The sequence below is a fragment of the Mus musculus genome, chromosome 10 (genome assembly GCF_000001635.26).
Source record: "Mus musculus strain C57BL/6J chromosome 10, GRCm38.p6 C57BL/6J".
Classification (NCBI taxonomy): Eukaryota; Metazoa; Chordata; class Mammalia; order Rodentia; family Muridae; genus Mus; species Mus musculus.
The window spans coordinates 74,369,942-74,385,505 of record NC_000076.6 but is presented as its reverse complement, the minus strand read 5'-3'; the positions used below and the strand labels follow the sequence as shown (position 1 = coordinate 74,385,505).

General features: G+C 38.9%; 1 protein-coding gene across 35 annotated transcripts in view; it reads right to left on the bottom strand.

The window, feature by feature from the left end:
- Pcdh15 (protocadherin 15) overlaps nt 1-15,564 on the bottom strand; it is a 1,553,555-nt gene that overhangs the window by 264,326 nt on the left and 1,273,665 nt on the right. For 34 of the 35 annotated variants that reach the window (XR_001779427.2, XR_001779431.2, XR_001779430.2 and 31 more), the window contains one exon: nt 6,094-6,173. The exons of the other annotated variant lie outside the window; for it this stretch is intronic. Coding sequence is in view for 17 of the 34 variants with exons in the window: in XM_017313785.2 (XP_017169274.1) it covers nt 6,094-6,173 (80 nt within the window). In the remaining 17 variants the exon portion in view is untranslated. The remainder of the gene's footprint in view (nt 1-6,093; nt 6,174-15,564) is intronic. 35 annotated transcript variants of the gene reach the window in all.

The following is a 15,564-nucleotide window of genomic DNA, read 5'->3' as shown; positions in this document are numbered from 1 at the left end:
ACCGAGTACTGAAGTGGGATTCTAGGACTCATGTTGAGACTGGCAGCAGCTCTTTAGAGCTGTTGAGATTCTTAGCAGTAATAGGAAACTGTAAACCTGAATGGGGTCACAGCGATGATTCTCTACATTCTAGTGGGAAAATCAAGCAAAAGACGAAATCGCCATGCCTAATTCATTCCTGGGAGAAAGATGCCTGCCGCGTGTGTCACCATTTCAAAGTAAACGCTCCTTTGTTTCCAAGCAATACCATAATTCTCAGTCAAGGGGTTGTCCTTTCTAAAAAGCACATATTGTTTTCCCATTCATTACAAAATGCTCATGCTGGAGGCGGAAGGCTTTCCCTTCCCTTTGACAAGTTCCGTGATAAGGCTCATTTTCCTTTGTACTTCTCACTAACAGAACTCACACAAAATCAGGTAATGAAAGATTATCTTAAATCAGTAGACTATGTGCCAAGTTATTAGTATTTCTTTTTATTTTCATATTTAAGTTTACAATTGTTTTGTAAGAAGGAATCATACTATATAGTTTACATTCTTTACAATAGATTATAAATAGTGTTCATCTGCTCATTTAATAATTTTAAACACATGCTTGTGAATATGTTAGAAACTGTGTCATATTCTTATTTTTCTGAAATTGAGTGATTCTCAAAGCATGCATAAGAAGTTACAAACAATACATGCATAAATTTTCATTTTTAGAATTACTTAATTGTACCCCTTACTACCCAGAATAAATGTCCCCTCTATATAGTTCTCTCCAGTATAATTTTTTAAACAAATTAGACTTTTAAATATGCTCAACATGTGTTTTGGTGTTTTACAGTAGATGTTGCAAAATGACATTTTCATCAAGCACCCACTATGAAGAGCATTTACCTTAATGCAATAAAACACTGACAGATTAATCAAGTAGAAAAACTTAGTCTGCTTTTGATTGATAAATAGGCTCTATTTTGACTTAAGTGTTTTGATTCTGTGACTGGAATTTCTACGATATCCTTTACAAGGGGCAGTGAGCACAGAGTCAAACACACGAATGGAAGGCGGGGACGTGGTAATTATTCTGTTGATGATACGGACTTTGGAAGCGCTCAGAGCTTGCGGCAGCACTGCAGAATGCCGACAGAAAACTGTTTAGTCCAAGTAACCAGAAACCACCTCCGGAGAACATTCACAATGCTCAGGTTTGTGTCAGCGCAGTACACTGCAGGTGCCTCTAGTAATCTCATCCTGTCATAACGCTCAAAGAGAAACGCAAGGCAGTTTTAGCTTTTCAAATGTACTTAGAAGCAGCATAAGAAATGGGAAGTCTGTCAGCCTCGCCATGTTCAATATAGATAAAAATGAATTGTTTCTGGTCGCATTCTGCTTTCGGTGGTTATATGCCTTCATTCATACCCTGTAACTCTCCTTGGGCGTGAACTTAGAAAGTGACAAGACTTTCTGTCGTGGGTCAGTTTTTTATATAGGTAAACTATTTTTTTTTTCTTATTCATATGATGATGGAGAATGTTGGTGTTCCTTCTAGGCTCCGCCCCACAGTTACCTCTCTCCACTTTGCCCCCTCCTCCTCTCTCTGCACATGCTCATGGTCTCTCTCTCTCTCTCTTTTTCTCTCTCTCCCCCTCCCTTTCTCTGTCTCCACTACCCTCTTAACACCTCTCCCCATGCCCTAAATAAACTCTATTTCTATATTATCCGTCGTATGGCTGGTACCTCAGGGGAAAGGGGTTCCTCAGCATGGGCCCACAGAGGACCCCCTTTCCCCACACCATACTGCGCCTCCACCAAACATTTTCTTGGTTTCTTTTTCCTTTCTAGAAGATACAACAGAGATGAAGCAATGCTATCTGCTTCTGACTCAATGATGGAGGTAGATGATGGTGGGGGAATGGTTGGCAAGAGGAATGCAAGGTAGATAGTGATTTGAGTATTCAGAGCAGAAGGAAGTGTCCATGGAAAATATGGCCATTAATTATATATAAAAATTATATATATTATCTCTCATGATAAAGTTGGCTGGGGGTAACATTCGCACCAGCTGCTTGTGGAAGCTACGAGGCCAGGAAACACAGTTCACACCAGGAGTCCAAAAATCAAAACCCCAACCTCCCCCCCCCCCCAAAAAAAAACCCACCACCACCAACAACAACAACAAAAACAAAAAAACAGAAACAAAAAAATCTTTGGTTGGTACATGATCATTGATTCTGATAATCCCATTAATAGTGATCAAAAGTGAAGGCAGTTGGTGTGGTGAAGGAGGTAATTCCAAGACAGCACCTCTCTCACAGAGCATCAAAGCTTCAAAGCAGCCAGAGTCAGATCCAAGTTGGATGGAACCATGACAAACACTCAAGTATTTACAGAATCCAAATGAAGGTGCAAAAGAGAAAAGGGTAAGTTAACAATGATTGGAGAGTGTTATGGTACTTTTCTTAGTCTCTCTCTCTCTCTCTCTCTCTCTCTCTCTCTCTCTCTCTCTCTCTCTCTCTCTGTTTCTTTTTTTTCTTCTAATCTCCCTGGGTCACATTGGTCTTTAAAAAACAGTTCTTAACTTGTGGATGTGACCTCTTTGGGCTTCAAATGACCCATTTGCAGGGGTTGCATGTCTGATAATTCTGCATTATCAGATCTTCACCTTACAATTCCTAACAGTAGCAAGTTAGGAAGTAGCAAAGGAGATACTTTTATGGTTGGAGATCACAACAACGTGAGGAGCTGTATTAAAAGGTTTTAATTGGCAGCATAGGGGGGTTGAGTACCGTTGGTCTTGAGAGCATAAAGGGAAGTCCTGATCCACACTCTACTCATGGATACACCTATAACTTTTCACAGTGGGCTGTGGCTGTCCTATGTAAAGCTTGCTGGCTGCCCTAAGGGATGCTATTCACCACTTCTCTTGCTTGGACTCAGAGCTCATACAAGGAAGAAAAGCACCAGGTGGGTGCTCTTTAAAACCATCAAAGGTCAGAAAGCACCTGGCACTGGACACAAAGCACAACTGAGCCTCACAATCCTAGGAGAAGAGCCCAGCACATAGTTTACACAAAGAGGATTGGAATGTCCAGTGAACAAAACCGAGTCTCCAGAGTGAGTTGTTATGTCTACAATAAAGTTTCAACAAAGGCATCAAAACCACTCAACAGAAAAATTGATTTTAAACCAACTATTGTATGAACACTGAACTCTATATACAGTAGATATGAAGCATACGACTTGAAAGTATGCAATAATGAACACAAGTGTATTAATTGTATAATTGTAGGAAACAAAACCAAAAGAGCCTCCTATGGCAACAACAGGGACAGTATTTATGAGTTAGATTCAGCAATGGCTTTGTTGGAGAAGATACCAGATATACACAAAGCAACAGTAATTATATTGGACTTTATCAAAAGTATAAAATTTTACATCAGAAAGCACCATCAGTGAAGTGAGGATTTGATAAAGAAGAAGAAAATGTTTTGACATTCTATATCCCACAAGCATGGGGCTTTTAAAAGATGCATACAACTAACCAAGAGGGGACCCGCTTAAGTAACAAAGGATCTAAGCAGACAGTTTCCAGGGAAAAGTATCCAGAGAGTGGGTGATAGAGGTGTATAGCTTCATTATTTACTCATTCAGGGCATGCAAATAAAAGCCAGAACTATCACTTCACACCCACTGATAGTTATAATCAAAGAAGAAAAACCATTGGTGGCATTATTATAGGGAGATTAGAATCTCCCTACAATGTGAGTGAGAATGCAAAATGGTTCAGAAACTTGTAATTTGGTGCCGAGAATATGAAATGATTCAGACACTGATGGAAGCATTTAGCAATTTCTCAAATAGTTAAGAAGTTGAATTACAATATACTCCAATAATTATACTTCTGTGTATGCAGTCAAAGCAAACAAGCACCAACTCATATACTTGGACACACTTCTATATTTACTATAGTGTTGATAACCAAAAGGACATAAATTTAACTCAAATACCCATTAATGAACGAGTAAACACATTGTTGTTTGTGTATAGTGTAATGTTGTGCAGATGTACAAGGCAAAGGGGGAAAAGATACGTATGCTAAGTAGAGAGATGGAAGGAGCCATGCTAAGTGGATCCTGTTTACTCTCATCATTTCCTGATTTCCCCCATGAGGATTTGTGTGTGCACACATGCACGTGTGCGTGTGTGCCTATGTGTGTGTCTGTATGTGCCTATGTGTGTGTGTGTGCATGTTGGTGTGTCTCTGTGTGTGGGTGCATGTGTGTCTGTGTCTGTGTGTATATCTGTATCTGTGTAGGTATCTATGTGTGTGTGCATGTCTCTGTGTGTCTATGTGTGTGTGTGCTTGCATGCATGCATATGCCTATTCTGTGTATGTCAAAGAAATTGAAATAGAAGTGTTTGATAATTTTGGATTAATTGTTGGCTAAAACCACTTAGTAATGTATTTTCAAGGTACTGAGTCGTGTCCCACCTGTTCATTTCCTTTTGTCGATGAACAATAATTGATTGTGTAGGCTATCATTTACACACACACACACACACACACACACACACACACACACACACACACAGAGGCAGGAAATGAGGGATTAAAGGGGGAGAAGAGTATCTCTTCAAACATTTGTTTATTTTTAATCAGGTTCTTTCTCTTTTTCTTTTTGAGTTTGTATGCATTTTTGATATATGATTATTATCATATACATTACTTAAAGTATTTTATTTAATTGTGTGGGTGGCCTTTCATTTTGACGGATAGTGCCTCTAGAGAGATATTTTTTAAATTTATGGATGAGTTTCAGTATACTCCCTTTGGGAATTTTGTGCTATATATGTAGATATCACATTGCCTGATTTGTATGGTAAATTTTTCCTTCTAAGAGTTCTGAAATTTAACTTCTTGCATTTTGACCTGCAAACCATTTTCAATTAATTTGAAAGAATGGTGTGAAGACTGGTCTTCATTCTTTCTCGCTGTGTCTAAAACGCACTAGCTGAGAGAATAACTCTCTTGATAGGATGGAATCTAGACCTCTTTCTTAAGTGCTAGGGTGTTTCTGGATTTGTAACTCTATCCCAGTCTGGGTGTGGATTCTTACCCTAGCCCTACTATAGTTTCAATAAACAGCTTTTACATAGTTTTATTTTTAATGGAAATTGCAAACTGTGTCCAATTTGTGATTTTAATCTATCTGTGGAGGAAATTTCAAATAGTTAAGACTGTCTATTGTTAAGTAGAAATTATGTATCCATCTTTCAAATCCAGAGAAGTGGGAGAAACTGTTAACTGTCTACCTATGGCTTTCTGAAATGGCTTGACTTTTTCTCATAAAGTCCTACTTGATGTCAAGGTGTTTTGTTATAAGATTAATAGACCCACATATGGCCCACTTGATTACGAACCACATGTTCTAGAGACAGAAGCAGTGGCTATCCTATTGTTACTAAGTTACCACTCCCTTCATTCAGTGATAGCCATCACTGGCAACAGATGCAGAGCCTCGGTTCTGCTCTTTAGAAAGTCCCCCAACCCCACTGTCATCAAGGTGCACAGTAGAAGCAAGTGCAGGGGGAGGAGGGAGGGGTGTGATCAAGTATAATCATTAACCATTTCCTCCAATGGCTTCTCCAGGACTTGAGTATCTCTGATACACTGAGAATGGAAAGGCCAAATGCTGTTTTGATTTTATTGCGTCTTAGACCTGATGTAACAAACCTGGTTGCCAAGCCTCCCATCAAATGAATGAGTTAGTGCTGTCCTCTTTAAAGAAATGCCCTAGTCTCTATGAGCAGCTGACAACTTTACAGGCATCTAATTAGTCCCAGGATTTGCCTGCTAGTGAAATTTTTCCACCTCAGTGGATTTTACTTTCTGCAATTGTTTAAGATAAACAAATAGTCTCCAGGGAAAGGTTTTGAGTTTAGAATTACCCCCAGTGCTCATTAACATTCATAGAAAAAATGTAAAATAAAACTACAAACAGCTGAAAGTCTATCCTCTTGCTAACAGCATGTTGTTTGACATTAACAGGGGCGGTGGGGGGAGGAGGGAGGGGTGTGATCAAGTATAAATCATTCCCTTGTAACTTACGTTTCTGAAAGATTAAAAACTCTCTGAGGGTCTCCATTCTCGATGGCATATGTGATTGGATCTCCCTCTCGATCAGTTGCCTTCAGAGAAGAAAACATAATTCAATTATACACTAGTTGTAGAATGTTCAAACTATTAGTGTTAAAGAATAAAGTATGGCCTAATGTCAAGAGATTGAATAAAATATTTTATATTGTATCTGGCATTTTCTGGCATGTACCTGTATTTTTCGATGGTAAAAGACATTTTGTGTATGTTGGGGGTATAATAATGATAAAATTTAATTTATATAAGTCAATAAACTCAACTATTCTATTTTTAGGCATCTATGTCTGAAATGTAAAGAAATACATTAAATGTTACCTATATAACATGTGTAGGATGTCAAAGGACTTCTCTTATCTTATTCTACGGAGAGAAGAATGTCCTCAGGTTGAGACAAACTGTATCTGTCTATCAGACATAGCCTGTCCCTAAGCTACTGTCTGTGACTGGTCAGATACCAGGCTGTGCCCTGGCAGGTTACCAGATAGTCCAGACTGTGCCTTAGAGTTGGAGGACAGAAGAAAATGGTTCTCACTGGACTTTTGGTAATATAATGAGTACACCAGACAGTCATGGTTCAGTAGGCAATCCATGACCCAGTGAACACATAAGCTATTTCTTCTGGCCATCAACCTATCTAACATGTTATATGGCCAGAAAATGTGCAACATCCATTTAAACTGCCACAGGACAGCATTGCCTAGAAACAACGACAGGACAACATGTTCCCAGACTCCAGGGACATTGTAATAAACACCTATAGCCTTCATTACAAGATTCTATCTAATCTGCCTCATGCATAACCAGTTCCCTTCTGGGATTCATATTCTGCATCTGCATCATTTATGAAACTAACAAGAGTCTGTGGCTGGGCCGGCAAGATGGTTCAGTGTGCCAAGGTGCCTGCAAGAGAGCCTAAACTCCCAAGGAACTACATAGTGCAAGAAGATAACTGACTCTAGCAGCAGTCAATTCTACGAGTACTATAGGATGTGTTCACTGACCATACTATGTATAGAATGTGGATAATCATACTACCCACTATATATACACAAATGAATAAACGTAACAGTAATAAAACGAACCCATTACTTTCATTGCCTCACATCTCAGAGAGGACCAATGTCTTTATTCTCTGACTCATCTCTCTGTCCATCTTCCATCCCTACATCCTGCAGCCTTCTGCCTTCTCAGGCTGGTGCACGTCACACACTTCCACCTCAGTCACTTAGCCTCATTCTCAGTCTAACCCATTGGCAAGTCCCACTGGCTGTATTTGAAATGCTTGCTGTATCTGGTTGACTGTGCCACATTCATTCCTTGAATTTATTTCTGGTATAGTGGTAAATAGCATTTTAGCAACAAGCCCAGGTTCTGCTCTTACACCCCCACAATGATCAGCTCTCAACTAACTTTACAAAGTGTTTATCCCTTCAAGGCCCAGACATTATTCCTTCAGGCAAATGCTATGCCATATGGACATCTATACAAAGAAAATGAAACATACAGAAAAGTATAAGGAACACTTAGGAAACATTCTATTTTAATATAATATATAATTCTAAATTTTATGACATTAACTACAGCAAATCTCATAAAAGTCACTTTGCTCAATGACTATTCCCTTTTGTTTTCTGTAACAGAACTTGGAGAGTGCCTTCTATTACTGAAGAGTAGACACTAAAACTTTTGCTACTTGCTCTGTTGTCCCTGTTCCCAAACCCTTTTTTTTGTTCATTGGTTTGTAGCTGGGCTTTTTTCCCTGTTGTTTGCTGTTCTTTTTCTTTTTCTAGAACAAGTTATCAGTTTAAGTTTTCAAAGTTGCAAGGATATAGATTCTGAAACAGGGATTCTGTGTAAACCATTAAGACTTGATCAGTAATGAACCTTTGCATTACTGGGAATAGAACCCAGGGGTCTCCTCCTGCTAAGCACTCTACCACTGAGCTACACTCCCATCTCAGGGTATTGAATCACACACACACACACACACACACACACACACACACACACACACACACACGATAGATATATGTAAGATTCAATATATATGTATACATTATAATATGTTAATATACAATTATTTATATAATTATGTATAATAAATATAATTTAATATAAATTTATGTGTAATATATATATATATATATATATATATATATATATATATATATATATGTGTGTGTGTGTGTGTGTGTGTGTGTAAAAATACCCACTGAGCTACCTCACAGGCCAGCCCATGAATCCTTTAATATGCAGGAGGGACTACAGTCTATGTCAGTGAGAGTGGGATCTGTGAATATTGTATGTCTTTATTCACATCATTCTTTTGTGGTGTTAGTAAGTTACAAATTTTGTCTCAGGCTCACAGGAATTTTATTTCACCAGAGTACTTTGTGTTCTACTGAATTGAATGCTCCATCTTTTTAAGTCTAGAGATAACTAGTGCCTATTATTTTCTTGAAAAGGAAACGTTTATTCATATTGTATGTTTCTCATGTAATAAGTAAGAAACATTCCTCCTTACTGCAAATGTTTCTCATATATTTACTTTTCATGAATCCAGTGGAAAATGTGCCTCCTTTGCAAGAGTTTGAAAAGTGCAATAATAATTATAAATAATAGATGACAAATGTGGACCTTGAATCTACTGGGAGGCTCTAGAATAAGCTGTTAGGTTGGTCCCTGGCTATCATCTATTCTGAGGTATGATACATAAGTTTTAAAAAAAATAAGGAATACCATGTCTACTCCTTAATTAGCCTTATATTTATGAAGTATTCCACCAATGTCAAACACTGTAAGCTCAGTCATGAACAGTACAGATAAGCCTCTGCCCACTCTGCATACAGGGTACCAGAGAGCAAAAGGCAAACAAAACTAGTTAATTCCAATGCAGAGCTTTCAGATCCTTGTGAAATAACCCAGGGAGGACATCTAGAGATGATGGTAAAGTCTCCCTTGATAAAGAGTTATCAGGACAGCATTACTTAGTGCGTGACACCCCAGCACTTGTATATGGGGTAGGAGAAATGCAGATCTGTGGAGAGCAAAACTGGCTGGAGTGGAAGCCGAGAGAGGCAGAACTCCCAGTGGGTGTTGGGAAGATCCAAGAGCTTGCTAGCTTGGCACACAGAAGACACTGCCTGATGTTTGCTTGTCCGCTGACCTCAGGCTAAATGACTGAATGATGTTGACTTTGAACAGATAGCAAGGGATGACATTTAGCAATCCATTTGCTGATATGTGTTCAATTTAATGGCTCTAATAGAGCTAAGTTTTTCTTTAATTATTGCTTGAAGGACAAACAGTCCCTTTGAAAAACCACTCTTTTGTAGTCATTTCAACAAGATGACTCAATTTATCAGCTGTAAAATCTCCAGTTTCTTTTCCTTTTAGTTTTGAGATTGCAATATAATTACACAATTTCTCCCTTCCCTTTCCTCCCTCTGTTCCCTCCCATATATTCCTCCTTGTTCTCTTTCAAATTCCTGGCATCCTTTTATCAATTGTTATTTTATGCATATGTCTACACATTTTAGGGGCACAAAAAATTCTCAAAAAATATTCACATAAGGAATATTCTTGGAACCCAGAAACAACTTCAGAAAAATAGGCAAATCCTTAAACAGTGTTCTGTCAAGGTATAGAGGAACACAGCCATCAAATGCCATCTGGTGAAGTATACTTTCCTCACACAGACTGACACTATTAATAATACTCTGCTATGCTTGCAGACAGGAGCCTTAGCCTAACTGGCCTCTGAGTGGCTTCATCCAGCAGTGGCTGGAGGCAGATGCAGAGACCCGGAGTTCAGGGAGTCCTTTGGAAGGAAGAGAGGGAGGAAGGATTGAGGGGGCAGAGGGCTCAAGGACATCACAAGAGGACCAACAGAGTCAACTAACTTGGACCCTTGTGGGTGGCTCTAACAGGTAAACAGATATCAAAGCAAGTAGTAAAAAAAAGAAAAAAAGAAAAACCAAACAAACAAACAAACAAACAAAGAAACAAACCAACAAAAAACCAAGGACGTGTGCTAGCCCAATGGGCATATAAGACATTTTACCAACAAAGACATGAACAAACAAACAAACAAACAAACAAAATTAATTTTATGTCTCCAAGAGCATTTAAAAACTGATTATATGAAAAGGCTGTGAAATGCAAAAACATGTAAAAAATTTATAAATACAGAATGGTCCAAGTGAGAAACAACAAGGAAACAGAGATTGTGTTCAAGAGGTACTAACTATGGACTGAAGAACTGACAAAGTCAAATGCATGACAGCAGCAAGCCCCTTACCTACAGAGTCAGTCAAGCAGAAGAAAGAGTTTCTTAAGGACAGAACTTCTTAAATGTTCCCTCAGATGGAAATTATGACTTTAGAAAACGATAACAAACAAACAAACAAACAAACAAATGAAAAACAGTGGTGTCACAACCCAGCACACAGGAGGTAGAGGTGACTGGGTCCCTGAGGGTTCTAGGCTAACCTAGCCTACAGTACGAGTTCTGGGACAGCCAGGGCTACATGGAGAAATCCTATCTTGAAAAACCATTAAAAACTGAAAAGAACTAGAAAGCATCTAAAACTAATGAGACTAATGAGTCACAATTATATGAATAAGTTTTCAAATGATGCAAATTCCCCATGGTCAAGACCAGGAAAGTGATCTGGAAAAAGGAGTAAAATGAAAACCTGAATTTTCCTGATTCCTGAGATATTTATATGTAGGAGCTGAAGGACCTGAAATACATTTGGCAATAATATGTCCTCTCTTAAATATAATATAGTCAATATCTTAGATAAAAGAATAAAATAAAATGCATGATATTATATAAAGAACTAAATTAGGGTAAGGGCAGATTTATCAGATGAAATATTACAGGTTAGGGCAGAAATGATTGACACATTCAAAATTTTAATCCAGACATGAGCAAAAATTGTTTCCAGCATAAACAGCAAGGGGATTTATTATTAGTGTCAGGTGTGCCAGGACAACCACACAAGTAATTCCAATATGTAGAAGTTAGAGGAAGGGAAGGAAAGAGGGAGGGAGGGATGGAGGGAGGGAGAGAGGGAGAGACAGACAGACAGACAAACACAGAGAGAAATAGAACAAGAGACAGAGAGAGAACATCATAAAAACATGGAATATCATGAAATCAATCCTTCTCTAAAAAGCAGGAAACAAGAAACAACAACAACAACAAATACAGAAATTAAGAAAAGGATCAAGTTTTATCATTATAAAAAAAAAAGCAATCAAAACTACAATTACAAAAAGAAAAGACAGGAAGAGAACAAAGTCATCTAAACAACCAGATAAAACTGAGCAAAATGCCAGAGTCAGTTTTTGCATGTCAGTAATAACACTAAATTTTAAAACCATTACATTCTCCAATTAAAAGATACAGACCAAACGAATAACTTTAAATAATTCAATCAAAACAAAGTTCACATAAGATTTAGAGGTAAGCAACCTACAAGAAACCCAGTACTAAGGACACACTGGATCTACAAAATGAAGAAATTTAAAAGGATACTGTCCCAAAGATGATATAAAGAGAAATTACCATTTGTATAGAAGATTAAATAGACCTAGAGACTAACACTGTAAAAATATAGAGAAAATTATATTATGTATAAAACTGATTACATGTAATCCATATATATTAATCAATGAATCAGTATATATTGATCAATGAATCTATCCATTTATCTGTCTGCCTATCATCTGTCTGTCTGTCTGTCTATGTCATCAATGAATTAATTTGTCAAGAACTTCTAACAACTGTGCGGCATATGAACCTCAAGGCCCCAACTTTACAAAGTCAACATTATTAGGTCTGGGAGAGGGATGGTGGTTGGTGAAAGGATAGCTTATACCTTTATATCTTCACTTTAATCATAGGACATTCAGACTGAAACTGGCAGCACGAAACATTTGACCCTAGAGTCACAGACAGACCACATCACTTCACATGACAGTTGGTGGACATACTTTCTCTTCAGGAGTACATAGACAGCTCTCTAGGACTGACCACATTTTCATCCACAAATTAAATATCAATTTAAAAACATCGAATTTATATCAGACATCATCTCTGGCCACAGTGGAATAAAATGAGAAATGAATAATGAAAGTCAGCAAATGTCCAAATACATGAATGCCACTGATACACAGAAATGCAAAGCATCACTAGGAACCATAGAGAACAACTGCCTGAAAACTCTACACATAATACACTTCGATGTGCATATGATCAACACAAATGGAGGGAAGACATGGACAACAGGAACAGTTCAACAGTAGCAAACAAGGTTGTATCAGAAACAAGAATTTTCTCATCAAAGTAATGACCAGAATCCAGATGTGTTCATAGTTGACTTTTACCCAACTTAAAAGTCAACAAAAACCTTCTACTATTTTTAAAAAAATATTTTATATAAAAAAAAAAAAAACAAAAGGGAGGACATTTTTAAATACTCATTCTGAAGTTGACTTTATTCTCATGACAATACCAGACAACCATAAACACACAGATATATACACACACACACACAGACACACACACAGACACACTCAGACACAGACAGACAGACAGACAGACAGACAGACACACACACACACACACACACACACACACACACACACAAATTAAGGCACAGAAACTTGATGGGAATAGAACCAATACTTATCAAAAGATACCCATAAATAAATTCTGTGAGCACATGAAAAAGACAATTTATCATGATCCAGTGGGTTTTTTCTCAGGGCTTGAAGTTTGGATTAATAACAAACAAATCAATAAATGTTACACATCTTAGCAATTTGATAAAAAAAATGGCATGTTCATGTCAATAGATGCAAGAAAATCATTTAATGAAATTTAACATTTTCATGATAAACCTCTAGTCAAATTATGTATATATGTAACACTCCTGGACTACAATACACACTGTATATCAAAAATTCATGGTCAGCATCACACTGAATGAAGGCTGAAAATGTTTTCTGTACAGTTGGGGAAAACACAGATGTCCACTCTAATCAAAATGTTCCATAGAGTCTTAGCCAGCATGATTATAATGGGAAAGATGGACAGACATACAAATGGGAAACTGAGAAGTCAAATTATTCTCATTTGCAGATGAAATGATTTTACATGTAGAAAATATAACTGCCCTACCAAAAGATTATTGTGTTTAACAAATTTGGTGAGGGAAATCAATCTGGAGGTTCCTCAGAAAATTGGAAATAGATCTACCTGATGACCTAGCTGTACCACTCTTAGGCATATACCCAAAAGATGCCCCACCATGCCATAGGGGCACCTGTTCCACTATGTTCATAGCAACCTTATTTGTGATAAATTATCTAGAAGCTGGAAACAACCTAGATGTCCCACCACAAAAGAATGGATACAGAAAATGTGGTTCATTTATACAGTGGAATACTACTCAGCTATTAAGAATGAGGACATCCTGAGTTTTGTAGGCAAATGGATGGAACTAGAAAATATCATCCTGAGTGAGGTAACTAAGACCCAAAAGGATATGCATGGTATGTGCTCACTAATAAGTGGCTATTAGCAAAAAAAGAAGGAGAGGAAGGAAGGAAGGAAGGATGGAAGGAAGGAAGGAAGGAAGGAAGAAAGGAAGAAAGGAAGAAAGGAAGAAAGGAAGAAAGGAAGAAAGGAAGAAAGGAAGAAAGGAAGAAAGGAAGAAAGAAAGAAAGAAAGAAAGAAAGAAAGAAAGAAAGAAAGAAAGAAAGAAGAGAAAAATGCATACAGAATACATAAGATACAGTCCACAGAATTAAAAAGGCTCAACAAGCTGAAGTGCCCAAGTGAGGATGCCTCAGTCCCACTTAGGAGAGAGAAGAAAGCAACCACAAGAGGGGAGGAAGGAACTTGGGAGGGAAAGTGGACAAGTGGACAGGGTGGGGGACAGTGGGGGTAGAGGGGAACCTGATCTGGTATTGGTTTAGGGAAAAGAACTGAAGTCCTGAGGGCTAACAGAAAGAATGCAAGTAGGCAACCTCAGGGAATAGGAGGTTGGGGGGACCCCCCCAGAATGCACCAGTGACCTGGGAGGTGAGCAACTCCCAGGACTCACAGGGAGGGACCTTAGATGAAATGCCTAACAGTAGGGAGAGGGGACTTATAGAGTCCACCTCCAGCTGGAAGACAGGACATCAAGTGAGGGATGGGGTTGCCATCCCGTAGTCACATCTCTGACACATAATTGTTTCTGTCTGAAAGAATTACAGGGATGGAAATGGAGAGGAGCCTGAGGAAAAGAAGTTCTAGTGACAGGCCTAAAGTGGGATCCAGCTCAAGGGGTAGTCCCAAGGACTGACACTATTACTTAGGCTATGGAATGCTCACAAAAAGGGATCTATCATGACTGCCCTCTGAAAGACCCCACAGGCAGCTGAAAGAGTCAGATGCAGTTATGTGCACCCAACCAATGGATGGAAGCTGCTGACCCCTGTTGTTGAGTTAGGGAAGGCTGAAAGAAGCTGAGGAGAAGGATGATCCTGTAGGAGGACCAGCAGTCTTAATTAATCTGGACCCCTGAAATCTCTCAAACACTGGACCACCAAACAGACAGTATACACCAGCTGATATGAGGCCCCCAACACACATACAGTAGAGGACTTCCAGGTGTGTGTTCAGAGATGAAGCACCTAACCCTGAAGAGACTGGAGGCCCCAGGAAGTTTAGAGGTCAGGTGGGGGGGGTTATAGGCATCCATGTGGAGATGGGGTGGGGTGGAGAGGAGGTGTGGGATGTGGAGCAGTCAGAGGGTGGATGGGGAGGGGCAGGGAAGGGAATATGTAGTGTAAAAAATAAATTACAAATAAAATTGAGAGAGAGAGAGAGGAAGAAGAGGAGGAAGAGGAGGAGGAGGAGGAGGAGGAGGAGGAGGAGGAGGAGGAGGAGGAGGAGGAGGAGGAGGAGGAGAGAGGTGAGAAGAGTGAACCTCCATGACTCAGAGGGAGAGGGATCAGATTTAAGAGCTGCAGGAGAAAAAAAAAAACTCATCCAGCAATGTAGGTGGAAAGGGAAAGCTGCTGGAAGAGAGGTGAAAGGGAGACAGGAAGGCAGGGGCTGCCGAGATGGTAACAGGACAGGAAAGATAAAACAGATTTAGAAGCTGTTAAGCCAGAAATACTGAAGGGGAGTGTGCGCTAGCCACGGAGAAGTTTATAATTGCCCAGCCATTGAGCTAGTCAGGGCATATCAAAAATGTGTGTGTGTGTGTGTGTGTGTGTGTGTGTGTGTGTGTGTGTGTGTGTCTTTTATTTGTGAGTCCAGAGAGCTCTTGGGTGGGTGCAGTGTGCACTCACCCTGCTGGGAGCCAAAGTGAGTTAACTAATTCACTGCTACACAAATTGATAAAAGTTTCAGGAGAC